At 39.0% G+C, this 19,277-nt stretch overlaps 1 protein-coding gene across 11 annotated transcripts in view; it reads right to left on the reverse strand.

The window, feature by feature from the left end:
- The window catches only part of LOC100975471 (suppression of tumorigenicity 18 protein), a 135,801-nt gene that overhangs the window by 84,272 nt on the left and 32,252 nt on the right, over positions 1–19,277 (reverse strand). For 9 of the 11 annotated variants that reach the window (XM_034966068.3, XM_057303008.2, XM_034966073.4 and 6 more), the window contains 2 exons: positions 18,977–19,031; positions 16,853–16,883 (listed from right to left, as the gene is read on the reverse strand). In XM_034966068.3, coding sequence (XP_034821959.2) covers positions 16,853–16,883; positions 18,977–19,031 — 86 coding nt within the window. Of the gene's footprint in view, positions 1–5,850; positions 5,980–14,813; positions 14,902–16,852; positions 16,884–18,976; positions 19,032–19,277 lie in introns of those variants that run through there. The other 2 variants (XM_055116545.2, XM_055116547.2) reach the window with 2 other exon arrangements.

The following is a 19,277-nucleotide window of genomic DNA, read 5'->3' on the forward strand; positions in this document are numbered from 1 at the left end:
GAAAATTGAAGATACTAAGAGATGAACATTATGTGGGTTTTAGAATCAAGATACTGAAAGAATTCAGATACAAAGAGACATTTATTACTATTTTTGTTTGCTAGTAAATTTGGCTTCAATAAAGCCCACACTGTTATTTTAATTTGAGTAATACTTCAAAATACTTTCTTTTGAGTATATAATATAATAAAATATATGTGACTTTATATTTATTTTTCAAACAGTGTTATAAAACTTAAAAACTATTAGGAAAAATTAAACATAAATTATCTTATTCTGATCATAAAGAAAGATAAAAATAAAATTCACTTAGTTTATGAATATTTGCCTTACCAAAATCATAACTATATTTGAGGAAGGAATATTTAAAATAATCTTAAAAAAACTTTTAAAGAAGATTATTGCAGCATCTTAATTGATCTTGGATAAGTACTGGGTTTTATTATAGATTGTATCTGCTAAAAAATATTAAATGTGGTTGAGTAACAGAAGCACCTTAATCATCTAAGGTAATCATATGCCAGTTAAATAAATGTATAGAATTGAGTTCAAAGTGCCTCAATTTTACCTTAACTAACTTGGTGAATAATCTAAATTCTCTTTTTTTTTGCTTGAAGTTTGTATTTCTAACTAAAAAATAAAGTAAAACAATAAGAGCTGTGAAATGCCACAATAGTGGGGGACAAAAGTATTGTACTTTATTTGTATATATCATTTCAGCATGTGATCAGACCACATAGATTCCACTTTTTGTAAATTCACAAACATCTAGTTTTAGAAGAAAATAAAATGTTCCCTCATTTAGTATTTCATCTAATTTGAAACAGCAATCACGTTACCAAGCAGAAATTTTATTAGCAGAATATGTTTGCAAAAAAATGGTTAATTAAAAGCAAAAATGACTTGTGTGCTGCTTAAGCACAGAAGTAGAGGTTTGGGGGCAGAGGATAGGATTGGGAGGTGCCCTTGCCTCTCCCCTTCTTTTCTCCCACCTGCCTAGGCTGGGTCTACAAGGCTGCTCCTGGGTCAGTGGAGGAACCAACCATGCCAGCTCAGTTTTTCCCTGGGAGAAAGTTTGGTAAGCCCTAAACCTCACACTTAAAAGAAAAAGAAACCTTAAATACAAGTATCTTCATATTCTTTTCAAATCACCCCCATGAATGATGCAGAAGCTTCATTCACCCCACCACGTAATTCACATCCTCTGTTTTTATTTGGCGAATGCCTGCATTCGTCCTGTGAGGACTGATGTCCCGTGTCTCTTCTCCCTGATTTCATACAGTAGTCCCCCCTTGTCCGTGCTTTCATTTTCCATGGTTTCAGTTGACTGTAGTCAACCGAGGTCTGAAAATAAGTGAGTATAGGACAATAGGTATTTTGAGAGAGAGACCTCATTCATATAACTTTTATTGCAGCGTATTTTTATAACTGTTCTATTTTATTATTAGTTATGTTGTTAATGTCTTTATGTGCCTACGTTATAAATTAAACTTTATCATAGGTATGTATGTATAGGAAAAAACATAGTGTATATAGGGTTTGGTACTATCTGAGGTTTCAGGCAGCCACTGGGGTCTTGGAATTAACCCTCTAGGAGAAGGAAGCCAACTGTCACTCATGCATAGCACAGGTCCCAGGGCCTCCTGGAGGTAAGGGCTATTTGCTATGTCTTCTAGGCACTGTGGAAACACTTTTTGCAGTTTGAGGAGAAATGGAACCCTTGCATACATACTTCCAAGAAAAGGAGAAACAGTTAACTTTGTCATAAAAGTTGGAGTTCAAAGTAAATTGCAGTTATTTTATAAACAAAATAAGAATTTTACATTTTAATGGAGGTTGTTGAATAGAATGCAGAACCAAAAGCCAGGTCCTAGCAAAGTCCATTTCAAAATTCTACTTCGGCTCTCAGTGTTGAATGGGGACGTTGGAACATAGTAAGTGACAGTGATTGTAAAATACTTAGAAAAATATCTGCTGCAAAGTTACTCTTAAACAAAAATAACAAAGGCAATGAATATTTTATTCATGTACCTAAACTTAAGTTCATGTGAATTATCCAGACAACTCGGGGTGTGTTGGGGACGTTACTGTGGACAACCTAAAAAAATTATCTCTGTAACACATCATGTCCAAATCCATCAAATACTAAGTTCCTATTTATGTTTGTGAAGCAGGCACAGCCTTACTAATGAAAACGATCTCATTTATTCACAAAGTAAACATCATTAGCTGATGACAGGGTTTGGAGCTTCTTTGTTACTCTGGGTCAGTCACCCCCAGAAGCACTCAAACCAGGGCCACATATGTAAAATTGAGTTAATTTAGGAGGGCTTTAAGTGAAGACCAGGAAACATAAAGGTCTAATTAGTACGGTAATGAATAAAGTACAGATGTCCTTCTGTTCTCTAGCATGAACACTTAGAGTAGAAATCTGAAGAAGGAAAGATAAAATAAAAAGAAGGAACAGTGAGAAAGAGTGGGTAAGATGGAAGAAAACAGAAAGAATGAGGGCAGGGAGGCCAAAAAGAAGGAAGGGAAATAAGTGTGCACATGTCACAGTTACATAGTCAAAGGCTAGCAGAAATACAGACACAGCACAGCCCTCAGAGAAACAGCCTAGAGGGCAGACACGAGAATAGAAGATAGAGACCCACAGAGGGAAAACAGCAAAACAAAATGAGCACACACACACACACACAAATACAGAACTTCTTCAGTAATATGAGCAATATAGTAATTTTCTGGCTTTTTAAGTTACTAAGACAAAAGGCGTTTAAAAGACCATGTGGCTGTTTTGTTTGTTTGTTTGTTTGTTTGTTTTTGAGACGGAGTCTTGCTCTGTCACCCAGCCTGGAGTGCAATGTGCAGTGGCGCGATCTCGGCTCACTGCAACCTTCGTGATTCTCCTGCCTCAGCCTCCTGAGTAGCTGGGACTACAGGCACCCACCACCACGCCCGGCTAATTTTTGTATTTTCAGTAGAGATGGGGTTTCACCATACTGACCAGGCTGGTCTCAAACTCCTGACCTTGTGATCTGCCTGCCTCAACCTCCCAAAGTACTGGGATTACAGGCATGAGCCACTGCGCCTGGCCGTGGCTGTTTTATAACTACTATCATACATGTCAATCTCACTTCTTGACATTTACCCAAACACAGAGGTTTGGCTCATAAATATAGGCTCCTTTTTTAGTTTTCTGCACACAAAAAACTAAAAACCTATAGATATACACAGGTTTTGCTAAATATGAATAAGACTTGTTTGATACTTGGAATGCTTCCGTTTATCCTTCTCCACTTCACTGGAACATTGCATGAATCATTTAACAGAACTTGCTAACATACTGGAGTAATATTTAAAAGGAGGACCATGTGTTACAGTAGTCATGTGCATACTGAGTTAGCAGGGATCACCTACTTTGGTATATTATTATAATTATGTGTATATAAATGTATGTGTAATATCTCTATGTGTGAGTGTGTATATGTATATATATGTACACACACAAATCTGTGAAATGTTTCCGCAGCCAAGTGTCCTATTGAATTACAAATAACTTGAAACAGAAATAACCTGATAGAGAAGCACTCAACTGAAAATGAAGCCTGCAAGCTCCACATATCACTTTCTGTAGCCCTAACCCCTTCCACATGTACCCGTGCCTTCCTCCACATGCAACACCAGAGCTACTGACAAATGACACTTCCCCAGGCCCACCTCCTTCCAGCCCCACAGTGGAGCTGTGGGCACCTGGAAATCAGATAGGCTTAGCCCCAACACTGCTTCTGCCATGGCCTCATTGGTACTCATGGGGTGCCCTGATGTTTCCATTCACCAGTGGAGGTGGAAGTTGCCATTTTGCCAGTGCTCACATCCTAGTTTAAGCTTCCATTACATAACCTTTTTTTTTTTTTAACATTTCATATTCTCATTCAGGTTATTATACAACTGCTCTTTCTGGAGAATGCCAAAGCCATCCGTGACACGGTTCTGAGCCAGAATCTGTTCATCTAGACAACATGGACAGTAGCACCCACCTCCTGGTACTACAGATCAAGCAAGACAAGGCATTCAAAGGGGTCTGCACAGTTTCTGAGACACAGGCAATGCTTCAGGGCATGGAAGGGTTCAGGATGCTCTGTTTACCATTTGGCCCTCATGCTGGCTGGCTGGACTTCTGGGAGCTATCCTGCAAATGTAAATCATTACTTATAGGGCTGTTCCCGTGGTACACAGGGATCATGGGGTTAAAAACCTGTCTGCAGCCTTGGTCTATTGTGTTGCCAAGAAATTGCCCTGCATCTGTTATAAATATAGAAATAAACAGAACATCAAAACTTTATTCATGAAGGCACAAAATTATAAAAATTGAGGGCATTTGGATCATGAACTACAAGCTTAATTTTGATATATGATTTTCTGTTGCTTTTAAAAGATGGGGATATCTTGTTAAACATAGGCAAGTAGAAGTAAGTTCAAAGTAATGGAGAGAACTATGCTTCATATGTACTCAAGGAGCAATCTCTAGTCCTGTATATCCTTGCTCCTTTGACCCATGGCCACCTAAACCCATAGCAAGCCAAGAACCAGGCTTCTGGAAGAGTTTGCCTCGCACTGTTGTTTAGCTCATTTGCAAGCAGTGCCTGCTCTGTGACAGCAGAAGTTCCCTGGGCAATTTCTCTTCCTTCAAACTCAGGTCAAACCCCCAGCCAGAAGGAGCTGCTCATTCCACTGTGCTCCCTTATGTAAATGTCGTATAGGAATTACCGCAATGTGTTTTCATGACTTGTAGGCTGTTAGCTTTCAAAAACTGTGAGTTCCTGTGTCTCATTCCAGTGCCTTCTATAGTACTCAGAACACATTTATTCAATTTTTTTTTATTAGCTCCTATAATGTGGCAGGCACTATTCTAGATGTTGTGGATATTATCAATGAGTTAAGAGATTCCTGCTCCACAAAACTTATATTCTTATGAAAAAAAGACAGATTAGGAACAAAGTAAATATGTAGTTGGATTGTGTGTCAAAAGGTGACAAATTTTTTTTCATAAAAAATAAAGCAGAAGGAGAATAATAAAGAAGGCTGGAATAAGTGCTTGTAATTGCAAAGGCTAAGGTCAAGGAAGGTCTTGCTGACAAGGAGGCATTGAGCAAAAACCTGGTGCAAGTGAGCATGTGAGACTCGCAGCTGTGCGGGGAACAGCATTCCAGACAGCGGGAACAGCATGCCAAGGCCTGAGGCTTCGGCAGGTCTGGGGGACCCAGCGCGGATTCTAGTTGGGTAGAGGGCAATGAACAGGGCAGGGAGACCAGGCCAGAGTAAAGATGTGGTCTTTTCCTTTAAGAAAGGGGAAACTCATCGAACGGCTTCTGACTGTCTCATGGAGTGAATCTTACATGAGGAAGAACAGAGGCAGGAAAGCCTGTAAGAAGGTGCTGACAGTGATTGGAGTGAGCCGCGATGGCTTAGGGGCCTAGTGACAGCAGCAGAGGTGGTGAGAAATGGTCAGATGGTAGATTTATTTTGAAGTTAGAGCCATCAGGATATTTGGACAGATCAGACATAGAGTCTGAAGAGAAGAGTCAAGGATGCCTCCAAGACTTTTGAATGTCCCCATTTACTGACATGGGAAGCAGGTGGGTATATCAATTTATGGCAGAAGATAATGATTTTAATTTTGAATACTCCTCAGAGATCCATTTGCAGATGCTGTCTACACAGTTGGTTATATGAGTCTGAAATTCAGGAAAGAGAGGAGTGCTGGGGATGTAAAATTATGGACATACAAATGTACTGAAAGCCCCAATGAGATCACCGAAAGATCACCACCAAAGAGGATCAAGGACGCACCTTGGGGAATCCAGTGTCAGAGACTGGGGTGTTGAGAAACCAGCAAGGAGACCTGAGAAGATGCAGTCGAGAGGTAGAGGAAACCAGGGAGGTTGCAGTGTTGGGAAGCCAAGTTTCTTTGACAATGGCCAGGGTTGTGTGAGCCTTCCAGCTCTTCCTTCAAGAACGCAGAGCTTGCTGATCTTCCAGGACAGACTGTAGGCTCTGGGTCAGCTTCCAAAGACCAGGAGGATGGTCCTTAGGGGCTCGAGAGAATTACCTTGAGCACTTTGTGGAGTCTAGGAGTCTACTTCGCTCTATTCTCACAGGGGCAATCTGGAAGAACAGAATTTACCCTGAGCCTCGACACTGGGGCAAAGGCAAACAGAATGCCCCTAGGGGCATTTTCCAACATTTCCCTATGCAGGGTTCACTCCCCTGCCCTGATTTTGCAGGAGTCCCTAGAAGAACATTCCCCACCCCAGCTTTGAGAACCACTCCCAGGCGAACCTCCCGGAGTAGTTCCTGTAACTCAGGCAGAGAACCACAGTGAGAATCCTTAAAAACAAAAAACAAAAAAACTGCGGTTCAGATGTGGCTCTTCGTCCCAATCTACACCATCCGTGCCTGGCTGCCCAGCCTTCAGTTTCGTCTAAGAGTTCCTGGGTCCTGGCAGTCACTTTGCTTTCTGGCCCTGCAATCTGAGACCAGGCCCGTCCTCAGACTCCCTGGGCTGACCCCTTCCTACAAGCAGCTCAGGGATGGGCGGTGGGCTCATTGATTCCAGTTTTGTTTTCTCTTCCCAACTGAAAATGACCAAATGAGACCAAGTGAGACACTGGCAGAATTAAGGGCATCTCCCTTGTATGTCTGATACTTTGATAAAATATACTTATAAAGGAAGACCCTTATTGATTGTAGAAAAATGAATTAGAAACGATTAAACAGAATAGGCTGATTTGTAGTTGAGGGGCCAGTGGAAACTGCTGGCTAAACAGCCTTGGTTTTAAAGGGGCCAGAACTAGATTGTTATGTGTGTAGGGCTCAGGTGTTCTTATCACAATAAAATAAAATTTTCTTAAAAATACAAGTAAAGGGATAGAATTAGGGAAAGTACTTAAGAACTTGGAAGGAAAGAAGTCACAGGCACTTTAAAGACAGTTGTAGAGAATCAACATGTTAAATAGAAATGCCTTTATCATGCATTACAAGCTACATTATTCTCAAAACAAACGGGTAGATAATGTAAAATAAAATATTTCTCTAGTAACATCATGTACGAGGCCTACACTGGTAAATAAAATAAATTTTTTGTCTTCAAAAAGTAGTCAGCATATTAAAAAGGCAGAATTATATATGATAAATTTTTTTTTTAAATATAGGTTTTTCCTTTTTTTATTGTCTCCCCAACGAAATTGTAAAGCCGAAGGCAGAGAATCTGCTTTCTTCTTCTGAATGGGTGGACAGATGGATGAGTGAATGACAAAATAGCTACAATTCAAAGTAATAAGTGTTTTGAAACAGACAAGTAAAGAAGTGCTTGGGGAACACAATGGGAAAAAATCTTAGTCTGGGAGGTCATGGGGACACCTCATGGAGGAGGTGGTATCAGTCCTGAGCCTGAAAGAATGAGTACAAATTCCATATGTCAAAAGACAAAGGAAAGAATTATGCCAGGCATGGCCTAGAACAGAGTTGAGATGGAAAGAATGTTTTATATCATGTAAAATCAGAAGTAGCATTAGGTGTAGGATTTTCTCAGAAAATAGGATGGCGATGATATTGAAAAAACAAAATTTGTTGGTGGGAAGGGGGATAAAAGTGATTTTCTCCTACAGGGAGAAGAAACTAAACAAGAAGAAAAATTACGCAAGCGAAAAACCCAAATGAAAAGGTAGCAAAGGAGAGTATCAAAGATAAAGATGAACTCACAAGATATAGCTGAATACTTCAAGAGGTTAAACATACAGGGGTAGATAATGTAAAATAAAATATTTCTCAAGTAACATCATGTACGAGGCCTACGCTGGTAAATAAAATAGATTCCTTGTCTTCAAAAAGTAGGCAGTATATTAAAAAGTCAGAATTATGTATGATAAATTAAAATTTTTTTTAAGGTAGGTTTTGACATGGAGGGGGTAGGGGGAACCATGACACCAGGGCTCAAAGTGCTATATGCAAAAAGTTTCATTAGTCAAGAAGGCAGCAAAGCTTGATCTTCGAACACTTTTCCAAAGTCACACAGCTAATCAGGCAAACAGCCCCAGAACACAGGGCTGCTATTAACCCAGTGTTCTTTCCACCACACAAACTCTTGGCTTTTCTGCCAACCTTTGTACCATAGAATTTGACAAACCAGTCAAATTCTAGGCGAGGGTTTGTAGTAGAGTTTCGAGAATTTACCATTGTGAGGAAATATTGGAAACCAGAGCACATGATATTTGGATTGTAGGGCATCCATTTGTCAACATTATGGGACACATTTTATTTCAGTTCACATTTTAAGCAGGAAAAAAATTTATGAGGTGTCAGAAACATTATGTTTGCAAGCATATAATATAATTAAAATGAGACCTCAAATAGGTATAGTTTACTTAAAAGATAGCAAGAAAGGAAGTATTCTGCCTGATGATTAAAGTTCATGCATTTCTTCAAGTAGGACTGGGGAGAAATGAGATATGCAGTCAAATAATTTTGTTTGCATTGGAGGTGCTGAAGAGTGCATCAGGGTGAGAAGATTTGGACCAAAGGGAGCCAATGACCCGTGCAGTGCTTGAGCAAGTCCAAAAGAGCCTTAGCAATTTAGTTCCCAAATTACCAAAGCTGCAAGGGAGCTGTGTGACAGGCATATGGAATTTGACGGAGACTTTGGATTTTGTCAGAGACATGTAATTAAATACTCTCAGAACACAATTTAGGTGGTTATAGAGTCATCTCTGGAAGCATATAAAATAGCATCTTAAAAGTTTCCTTCCTTAAACTCTCATTTCTGATACATGATGAATGTTTAAGGAAGAGCTGGTTGATTTCAAACACTTCTAAGAGGTAAAAACAAAGACTTACAGACCAAGGGTTGTGCATTTTGCCACACTACTGTCAAGATTTGGACATTTGTTCTGTATTCTGCTGCTTTTCTTCAAGTAGCAATGCAAACAATGATTAACATTCCCCAAGAATTCATAGATCAAGAAAATACCAAAGAAACCCAGATTCTTGACTTTTCAGCCAACCTCCTACCACTGAAAATTAGCAATGGTGAGAAGAGTTTTTCTAAGTAATTAGTAAAGTCCAACCTATGGTCTCTGTGATGTGTGCCTCTCAAACTTCCAAACGCCCGTTAATTTCTTATAAATCTTGTTAAAAGGCGAGAGGGAGCCTTGGAGGCTGCATTTCTAGTGAGCCCCCAGGGGATGCCATGGTTCTGAGCCGGCAGGCTCTGGGAGCACCTCTGAGTCCCAAGCTGGACGTGATCTATTCTCACCCATAACAATGCTGTTACATAATACCCTGGGTTTGTTACCGATGCTGTGAATTGCGTATCCACTGAAACATCTAATACTATGCTAGGGCACAAGAAAAAATATCAAAGGAAATATTCATCCCTCAGTCAAGAGTGGCAAATTCTGCTGTGTAAAAATATTTATATTACAAGAAAAGAAAAGCTAAATGGATGAAAAAATTATCTCTGTAGGTAAGCTCTGACAATGCAAAAGCAACAATACAAGTCAATCCTCACATGCAGCCTGCAGTGGTGATATTTTGCCACAGTTTTAGAAGATGTCTGATTTTTAGAGATGTTAGTGCCTTAGACTCTCAGCTCCTGTAATCTATTGGTTGACAGAGGCCACCAATATCCTTGTGATAATATTTGAATGAAGAGAAAAACAGGCAAAGAAAATAAAGCATGTTTTCCTGCTCTTATTTTGTTTCTGAGTCTCTTAACTCTATGGACATTTATTCATTAGCTCCGTAGTATTTTTCTAAAATACAGATATTAAGATTTAAAGTAGACCTTAGACAAGCTGGAGAGTACTCTGTCCTGTGTAATCACCATTTTATATATACATATATATATATACACACACACACACACTATGCTTTATTACACTGTGTTGGTTGGTATAATCACAGTTATATATATTATGTACTATGTAATTTATATAATAATATATATATTTTATTAATACACGTAATAAAAACTGGAAAAACATAACTATTTAGTCCTTTGTGGTTAGGGTACTATGAAGGAAGAGGATTCCACTTTTAGTTCATTTGTAAATGACTATTACAGGTCTCAGGTGTAGGTTAAATGACTCACACCTCCCATACTGCAAAATCAGCCTTGGAAATACAAGGCCCTTGATAGGTCATCACTTGGGAGATGGCATTTCAAAAGAAAAAACAAATAAAATGGATGTATATTTGAGTCTTTCCTAGATATTTTAACATCTACTTAAAATCACATGATTAGCTCCTAGGAAACAATTCAGAAGGAAATGGTAGTGGTCTGTTTTTTTAAAAAAATTTTTTAATTTTAATTTGATTTGTATTTTATTTTTGATGGAGTCTCACTCTGTTGCCCAGGCTGCTGGAGTGCAGTGGTGCAATCTAGGCTCACTGCAACCTCCGCCTCCTGGGTTCAAGCAATTCTCCTGCTTCAGCCACCTGAGTAGATGGGATTACAGGTGCGTGCCACCACCCCTGGCTAATTTTCATATTTTTAGTAGAGAAAGGGTTTCACCATGTTGGCCAAGCTGGTCTCAAACTCCTAACCTCAAGTGTTCCACCTGCCTTAGCCTCCCAAAGTGCTGGGATTACAGGGATGAGCCACTATGCCCAGCCAGCGGTCTCTTTATAATTGGCAGTGCAGAGAATTATGAAGATGTGGCAGAGTTTGTCTGAAGGTTAGGATACTTTTCAGCTTGGTTTATTAATTTATTGATAAAATTTAAATTAATATTTCCCCAAAGTGTGGATAGTAAAGTGGCATGCAGCAACCTGCAGTCGCAGCAGACAATATGGCACGGCTGCAGGAGGTGCGGGGTCTGGACTGGAGACGGGACCTGAGTCCTGTCTCTGATTCAGTCGCTTCCCTGTCACAGGCCAGGTATAAAGCACTTAACTTCCATGAACTCAGCACATGAGTAAATGCAGGTAATGTCATTTGTCCTGACAACCTTATGCGCTTGCTCTATGGCTCCAACCAGACGCTGTGCACATTGTTCCCACAAATCACTCAGCGCGCACCTGTTGAGGCCTACTCAATACACCTTCAGTGCTAAATGCTAGAATAGGCTATGCAAATACATAAACATACAAGAGCATTAGAGTTCATCGGCTTTTCTTGTTAAACTACAAAGTCTTTTTTTGTTTTTATTCTTATTGAAAGCTTCCCCAATATATTTTAAGACACTTTTCTGCCCTAGTAAGAACAGTACAGTAAACATAAAATATCTCTGGAACGCTTCTGTTGGTGTGAGGCCTCCAGCCTCATGTTCCACACGGAGCCCCTCCATCACACAGACGCATGGACAAGGCCGATGCCGGGGTGGCTGAACCCTACAGATGCCTCCCCCACACCCTGGAGGGACACTTCTCTTCTAAATTAATCCTTATCATCAGCTTCTTGGGTGATCAGTCTTGAGTCACTCTCAAAGTGGCTTATAGGTAAAAAGGGTTTTCTTGAAGGTGTCAGTTTCTTGGATTCTAATGTTCAGGTCTGGCCTAGTATTGAAAAAGATACATTGCCAACATGATATAGTAGTTATGCTATTAAATCTCTAAAACATGCTTTGAGCCCCACATTTGGAAATGATAACAACAAAAGGAAAGAAGAGAGTTTCTCCCTTCTTTTCTCTAACCTCGTGATTAAAATGATTAATTTCCTTTTACCTGCCTGATGGACTTATGGAAGACTTACTATTAGAAATCAGTATCATTCACTTTTTTCTTTAGTTATCACCTCCAGGAATCTTTATGTAATAAGTTCCAATAAACTCATGACCACTAAAGGAAACTGAATTCTAAAAAATTTCCAAAATATTAAAGTATCTATTACTGATATAAAGACTATAATGAATGAAATAATATAAAAGAAAAATGAGAAAGCCATCTAGATCTGTAATTCATAACAATTTTCACATACTCATGAAATGTTATTGTTAAATCTATAACTAGGCCAGGCATGGTGGCTCACACCTATAATCCCAGCACTTTGGGAGGCCAAGGCAAGAAGATTGCTTGAGCTCAAGAGTTTGATGGAGACCAGTCAGAGCAACATAGTGAGAACCTCATCTGTACAGAAAATAAACAAAATTAGCTGAGTGTGGTGGCGCGTGCCTGTAGTTTCAGCTATTCCAAAGGCTGAGGTCGGAGGACTGCCTGAGCCCAGGAGGTTGAGGCTCCAGTGAGCCAAGGTCACACTACTGTACTCCAGCCTGGGTGACAGAGTGAGACCCTGTCTCAAAAAATAAATAAATTAATTAATTAAATTAAATAAATCTATAATTGATTAGAGAGCTCATAAAATATTTAACATTTTAAAACTTACAGGACAATGCCAAATGATAGGATTTTATATAAAGTAAGAAATTATGTAAAATAAAACAAAGAGAGAAACTTAAATTAAAACTTTCATTACCAAACTTAAGCTGACAAATTGGTACACAGCAAAAAGACCATGAACGGACAGAGAGATTTGACTCTAATATACTTAAGAGGCCTGAATTCATTTGTCTCTCTAAGTAGTCACATAGGAAAGTCATTTCAGGGGCTAGAATATATTTTCCTAATTAGAGGAAGGGGGCTGGACTGGTGTAAAAACACTTTGCCAATGCAAGAGACAATTACCAATATTAGTAGATGCAATAGCATGAGGTTCAGACTAAGGATAATAGTAATAAAAGAAAAGAGCAGAGATAATGCAATGGTCATGATTTAGAAAGACACAGGCGAGTCTTCTCGACACCACCTGTAACTTGAATTGTGTTGGAGGAAAGACTGGAAATGCTAATAAGAAACATGATTAAAGGTGGGCCTGTGGTTATAAATTGCTTTTTTAATGGTGATGATAGTAGCTGACATCGAGTATAATAAGAAGATGAGAATGTCAGTATCAATTTTATTAGTGCCATGAACAATATACAGTATATTTAAATTAGTTTCATTTGTATTAGTATTTTCGTAAGTAGTCGCTCTAGAAGCAATAACATGTCCAATGCATTCTAAAAAGAAGAACCAAATAAAGTTGCCAGTGTTCTCTACAAAATAGCCATAACTTTTACACTGGGGAAAACATGCCACATTTCCTAAGATACTCAGAATTTAGGCACACAGTTGTGCTGGATCACAACAAACCTGTGGAAAAAATTGGAAGAGGAATTGCAAGAAATGGACAAAAATTTAAAAGATGCTAAAAATATAAGCTTCCATATGAATCAGTACTTTTCTCCCAAGATTTATATAGAATAATAATTAAGATCTATGTCTAGGCCAACTTAAACTACTTAAGAAACAATTTGGGGCTGGGCGCGGTGGCTCACGCCTGTAATCCCAGCACTTTGGGAGGCCGAGGCGGGCGGATCACGAGGTCAGGAGATTGAGACCATCCTGGCTAACACGGTGAAACCCCGTCTGTACTAAAAATACAAAAAATTAGCCGGGCGTGGTGGTGTAGTCCCAGCTGCTCGGGAGGCTGAGGCAGGAGAATGGCGTGAGCCCAGGAGGCGGAGCTTGCAGTGACCCCAGATCGCGCCACTGCACTCTAGCCTGGGTGACACAGTGAGGCTTCACCAAAAAATAAATAAATAAATAAATAAATAAATAAAACAACTTGGGACCTTGCCTGTCTAAGCATGGTCATTCTGTTGAACAGAAATGATTATAAAATTTCAAATGATCACTTAGTGATTTTTATAAGCTGGGTCTCATTAAAGAAAAATAGGTGAATTAATGATGTTTATAAATTTTCCCAGCAATTATCATTAGCTTTCTGAGTTACTTTAATAACAAATTAGTTAAAATGAAATATCTGACAAAAGATAATCTTTAGAGAATTAGGAAAATAGAAAACATTATTATCTTAAAGTATATTATTTGTCCAAATTTAAGAAAACTAGGCTGTTTGAAAGATAAACCATAAGGGTTAAAAATATAGACTGTGAGAAATCTGTTGCTTAAATCACTTTTTGGTTTCTACTCTAAACAGTATTAATTCTGTGTGAGATAAAGACTAGTCTGGTGGGTGAGAAGCTGGCCTTTGAGTCAGAAGTCTGGATTGCCTACCAGCTTGTAGCCTTGGGCTATTTCCATAAATTATTTATTTTCACTTTATTCATCTGAAAATTGAAATATCATAGTTTCTGCCTAATAAGGCTATCGGGAGGATTAAGTGAGATAATAGAGGTTAAGAAAGCTCAAGAGTGTCTGGCACATAGGACCCCAATAAATATTAGTTTATTGACTGGGTGCGGTGGCTCACGCCTGTAATCCCAGCACTTTGGGAAGCCGAGATGGGTGGATCACCTGAGATCAGGAGTTCGAGACCAGCCTGACCAACATGGAGAAACCCCATCTCTACCAAAAATACAAAATTAGCCCGGCATGGTGGCTCATGCCTGTAATCCCAGCTACTCGAGAGGCTGAGGCAAGAGCATAACTTGAACCCAGGAGGCGGAGGTTGCAGTGAACCGAGATCGTGCCATTGCACTCCAGCTTGGGCAACAAGAGCGAAACTCCATCACACACACACAAAAATATATATATATATATGTTTATTATAATTATTAATGCTTCTGACATGCTCAAATAGTAATTTCTATTTCTCCACATAGAGCACAGTAAACATTTCTTCCCACAAATTTGCTTCTCTCTGCTAATACCTAACTTTTTCTCTATGAATTATATTTGTCTTCTAGGCCAATGTACACACATTAATTCCTTAAAGATTCTCTTGAGTAAAAGTTGTTTTCAAGAAACATCACTACCTTTTTTTCTCTGAATAACTTGGTTCCTTTAAAGGACTCTGGTGTCCCTCACCAGGTAAGTGGCCTCGTGTCCACGGGCACACTGATTCTGCAACAAGAACCAAGAAACCACTCCAGGGACTGCAAACACGCCCCCCACTTGGAGCACTGGGTCATTTTAAACTTCTCTTGACCATTCTACAGGGGACATAAATAAAGCCTCCAGAAATACAAGAACTTTAAATAAGAGCAAATTTTAAAGGCAATAATTTAAATGAGCAAGGTTATTCAACAGTTTAATCCTGTCCAAATGTAGGGGTATACTGTATGTCCTGTTCTTATCAAAATACTTTCAAAATTAAGATTCTTAAGCCAGGTGCAGTGGCTCACTCCTGTTAATCCCAAATCTCTGGCCGAGGTGGGAGGAACACTTGAGCCCAGGAGTTTGAGACCAGCCTAGGCAACATAGCAAGACTCTGTCTCTACTAAAAATATAAAAATTAGCCGGGGGTGGTGGCACACACCTGTACTCCCAGCTACTCGAGAGGCTGAGGCAGGAGGATTTCCTGAGCCCAGGAGTTTGAGGCTGCAGCAAACCATGATTGCACCACTGCACTCCAGCCTGGGAGACAGAGTGAGACCCTTTTTGACACCATGTCTCAAAAAAATAAATAAATAAAAATAAAAATTAAATTAAAACAAAATTCTTAAGACAAAATTGATTACACAGGTAGGGCCATGGATTCCCTACTGACAAATTCCACAGAGAAGAGTATCTGCATGAATTCTAACAGATGAGTGTTTCACTACATAAATGAACCAAGGCTATGACGGAGATCATAAGCCACATGGAAGCAACGGTGACAGCCTGTGTTTTAGAGGAATCACAAGCTCAGTTGCCTGGAGAAAGAACTGTGTAAATTGCATACCTTACAAAGTTCAAGTGTATTAGACACTGTTACACATCCTTCATTTTTCAAACACTTCCCTGAGGAACAAATACAGACCATGGCTGTTTCTGGAAAGGTGGACTAAATAGTGGATTTGGGACTTCCTAGGTTGTCAATAGCACATGCAGAGAAATGTACAGAGCAATTATCTTGTTCCTGACAGAAAATGTGTCATCTGCATGTGTTTCTTCTTAAAAAAATGTACTTTCTTTTAACTATACCTTGACAAAGACTCTGAAAGAAAATCTAATTAGAATTTATCCTGGAAAATCTGTTAAGGTGGAATTTTCACGATATTGCCTGAGGTGTAGTAGCAACAATATCTATGACGAAAATGCTTGAATCCACTCAAAAAAGCTATTGGTCACATTATGTTCCCATGTTTAGGTTAAAAAATTAGTTACCTGATGGAATCATCTAATTATTATTATTATTATTATTATTATTTTTTTTTTTTGAGATGGAGTCTCACTCTGTCACCCAGGCTGGAGTGCAGTTGTGTGATCTCGGCTCACTGCAATCTCCGCTTCCCGGGTTCAAGCAATTCTCCTGCCACAGCCTCCTGAGTAGCTGGGACTATAGGCACACGCCACCATGCCTGGCTAATCTTTTATATTTTAGTAGAGTCGGGGTTTCGCCATGTTGCCCAGGCTGGTCTTGAACTCCTGAGCTCAGAAAATCTGCTCACCTCGGCCTGGAATCATCTAATTATTTAATGCAAGAAGTGGATAACTTAGGATCTGGGTTATCCATCAGTCAGGTTCATGGATAACAGCTCAGCTCTTCCCTGACCATCAGTGTGAAATCCAACCGCATGCAAGGTGTGCACAAAGGGATCACATGCTTGATGAAGAAAAGTGGGCTACCACTCACATCACAGCAAAAATTGTTTTGTTATTTCATTAATACAATAGATTGAGTTGTTCAGGATCAAGTATCAGTACAATCATTCTCCTCCGCCTTCTTGGTGCATACACAACGTCTGGATGGAAAAAGCCTTTAGCCAATTCCTTCTGCTAAAAAAAGTATTCTGAGGCTTGAAAAGTACAAATCATTTGAATAATCAAAGCCCATTAATGTGAAAAAAAAGTAATATAGGGTAAATCTTACCTGAGCTCCTGGATTAGTGAATCCATTGGCACTGTTGACAAAAGAAGAAAAAAAAGAAGACTTAATCAGTTGATAATTTTCAAAACTGTATAATGGAAACTTTTCCCCCACCTAGAGGTAATGACCAATAAGTTTCTCACTGGGTGGGTTCACCTTTTCTTGTTCTAGTTCTTTGGAGATGAGAGGACAGATGGATATGGCCCAGAATAGACCAACTGTGGGTTTAGTACCTTGGGTGAACTGGGGCCTGATAATCATAGATTGGACTTTCCAGGTACCTGTCCTTAGAGATTCATTGAAAATTCACAGGAGCACAAATGATTCAGATTATTTTTTAAATACATTTTATTTTTAGTACAAAATTATTCAAAAGGAATCCCAAGATTATATCTTTATTAATATTAAACACACATTCAAATAAAACTGGTAAAGCTTTGCTAAATAAATATGTCCTATGCTTTTACTCATAAACTTCCTCAATATAGAAAGGGGAGGATGAGCTTCAGCCATGCTAATATCACCAACCTTTTAAAAATGAAGAACTTACAGGAAAAACAGCTTTGATTTTTCTGACTGAAATGATGGGAACTAAAGAAGTTCATGTTTATAAATACCTGCCTACACAAGGATAAGCAGCATATTGAGAGAGACAACAGGTGGTTTTAAAGATTACTCATGCCTCACGAGAAACAGTTGTTTCATTTCTAGAAGAACATTTTGGCTCTATTAAGGGTGTTCATGCCTGTGCCAGAGGAATTTAAAGTCCAAAAGGAATTGCAAATTTAAAAAAACCCACATTTTAAAAGTATGACAGAGTAGTGTGCTTTTAGAAGTCAAAATAAGAAATTCAAATAATCCAAATACACACTCTAGCATGCTGATATTTATGGCAGGCATAAGCTTACTCCAAATAGTGAGACAAACTGCTTTTCTTAAGCTGGTATCCTATTGAGAAGTTTGCTCCGTAAAAAAGCTATTGTTTAGAAATACTACATTCCAAATATTAGGATATATAACATGGTTACTTTAAAAGTAATATAAAGTAAGACTGGAAAATAATACAGTATAAAATTTCTGTTTAGGTAGAAAAAATCTCATATGAGCACAGCATTATTCTGCATTTTGGTTACCATGGTTAATGATAACCATGGTTATATCGTAACTGAAAAAAATTTTCCTTGAATTTATTAAAAATGTTGGGATTCTGGACTTTGCTCAAACAGGCATTAACTTTCTTGACTACATACACAAATATAGATAACGAAAGCATTCCATTTGATCAGCCGCTGTCAACTGTACATCTCAACACCCTCCTAAAGGGCTGCAGGGTCACGGCTTTGCCGCAGCTTTTCCTCTGTGAGGTGGACTCTGAGGAGGGTGGGTTGGGGTGGGTGGGGAACAGCTATCCAGAGTGTTTTCAGAGGCTGTGGTGAACCTAGAGTTTTCCACTTAGAATTAAGGGTCACAAAAATATAGCCAATTATAATAAAATTTATTTTCCTTAAGGGGTATTATTGCCAGTCAATCCTGTTTTCCAGATGTTTAGATCATCAAGGGCCTGTTTATATTTCAATATTACATTACCATCTGTTGGTTACAAAAGGAGAGGGATAACCAGCAAGTTAAACCTTCCAGACATCAGAGCTGCTGGAAATTCCCAGCTGAGACAGTAAAAAAACAAACACCATCATTTTACTTGAACTAAGTTTAGGTTGGGAGCCACTAAACCAGATAACATAAAAATCAAAACCTGCTTTGGCAATAAACTAACAATTCTGTCTTTTCCCTTGGCCATTAAAGGTCACTTCCATAACTTGAAAGTTTCCATGAAACATCCTTCACTTGCTGAACCTTATGCTGTTTTGCGTGATGTTCAAATCCACTCATGATTGCATTTTGTAAAAATTAGCATCATATATCATTTGGACTTTTCTGAGTTCTTTAACTCCTCGTTCATAATATTTTGCCTCTCCGTGCCAAGAACCAGTGTCCTGGCTTGATTTGAAAAAAGAAGCCCTGAGGAAGTTGTAGTCATTCTGACTGCACACGAGGGACTGAGCACTGGAACGCTCACATTTCATGGTGTGGTGGGCACAGTGTCATAGAACCTGCTTGCTAACTCACCCTCGGTTCCTTTAGAGCGAGTACACAGCGTTTTATCTTCAGCCTCTGCATCCATCTATAACATGAACACAAAGTCCTGAGGTCATTCCTTTGACATTGACCAAAATATGAAAACATGTAATTAGAAGTTCTGAAGGTCATTATGAAAAACAGTAGCCTTCCATGCTCTTGACTCACAGCCCGGCTCTATAGTACACAACTGTGACTCCCTCCACATACCACCAGCTTTGGAAATACATCTACAGTTGCTGGAAACCAGAGAGAACAGCGACAAGAGGGCAGATGTCCTTGTCCACAAGTG

Source organism: Pan paniscus, chromosome 7, assembly GCF_029289425.2.
Source record: "Pan paniscus chromosome 7, NHGRI_mPanPan1-v2.0_pri, whole genome shotgun sequence".
In the NCBI taxonomy this organism is placed as follows: domain Eukaryota; kingdom Metazoa; phylum Chordata; class Mammalia; order Primates; family Hominidae; genus Pan; species Pan paniscus.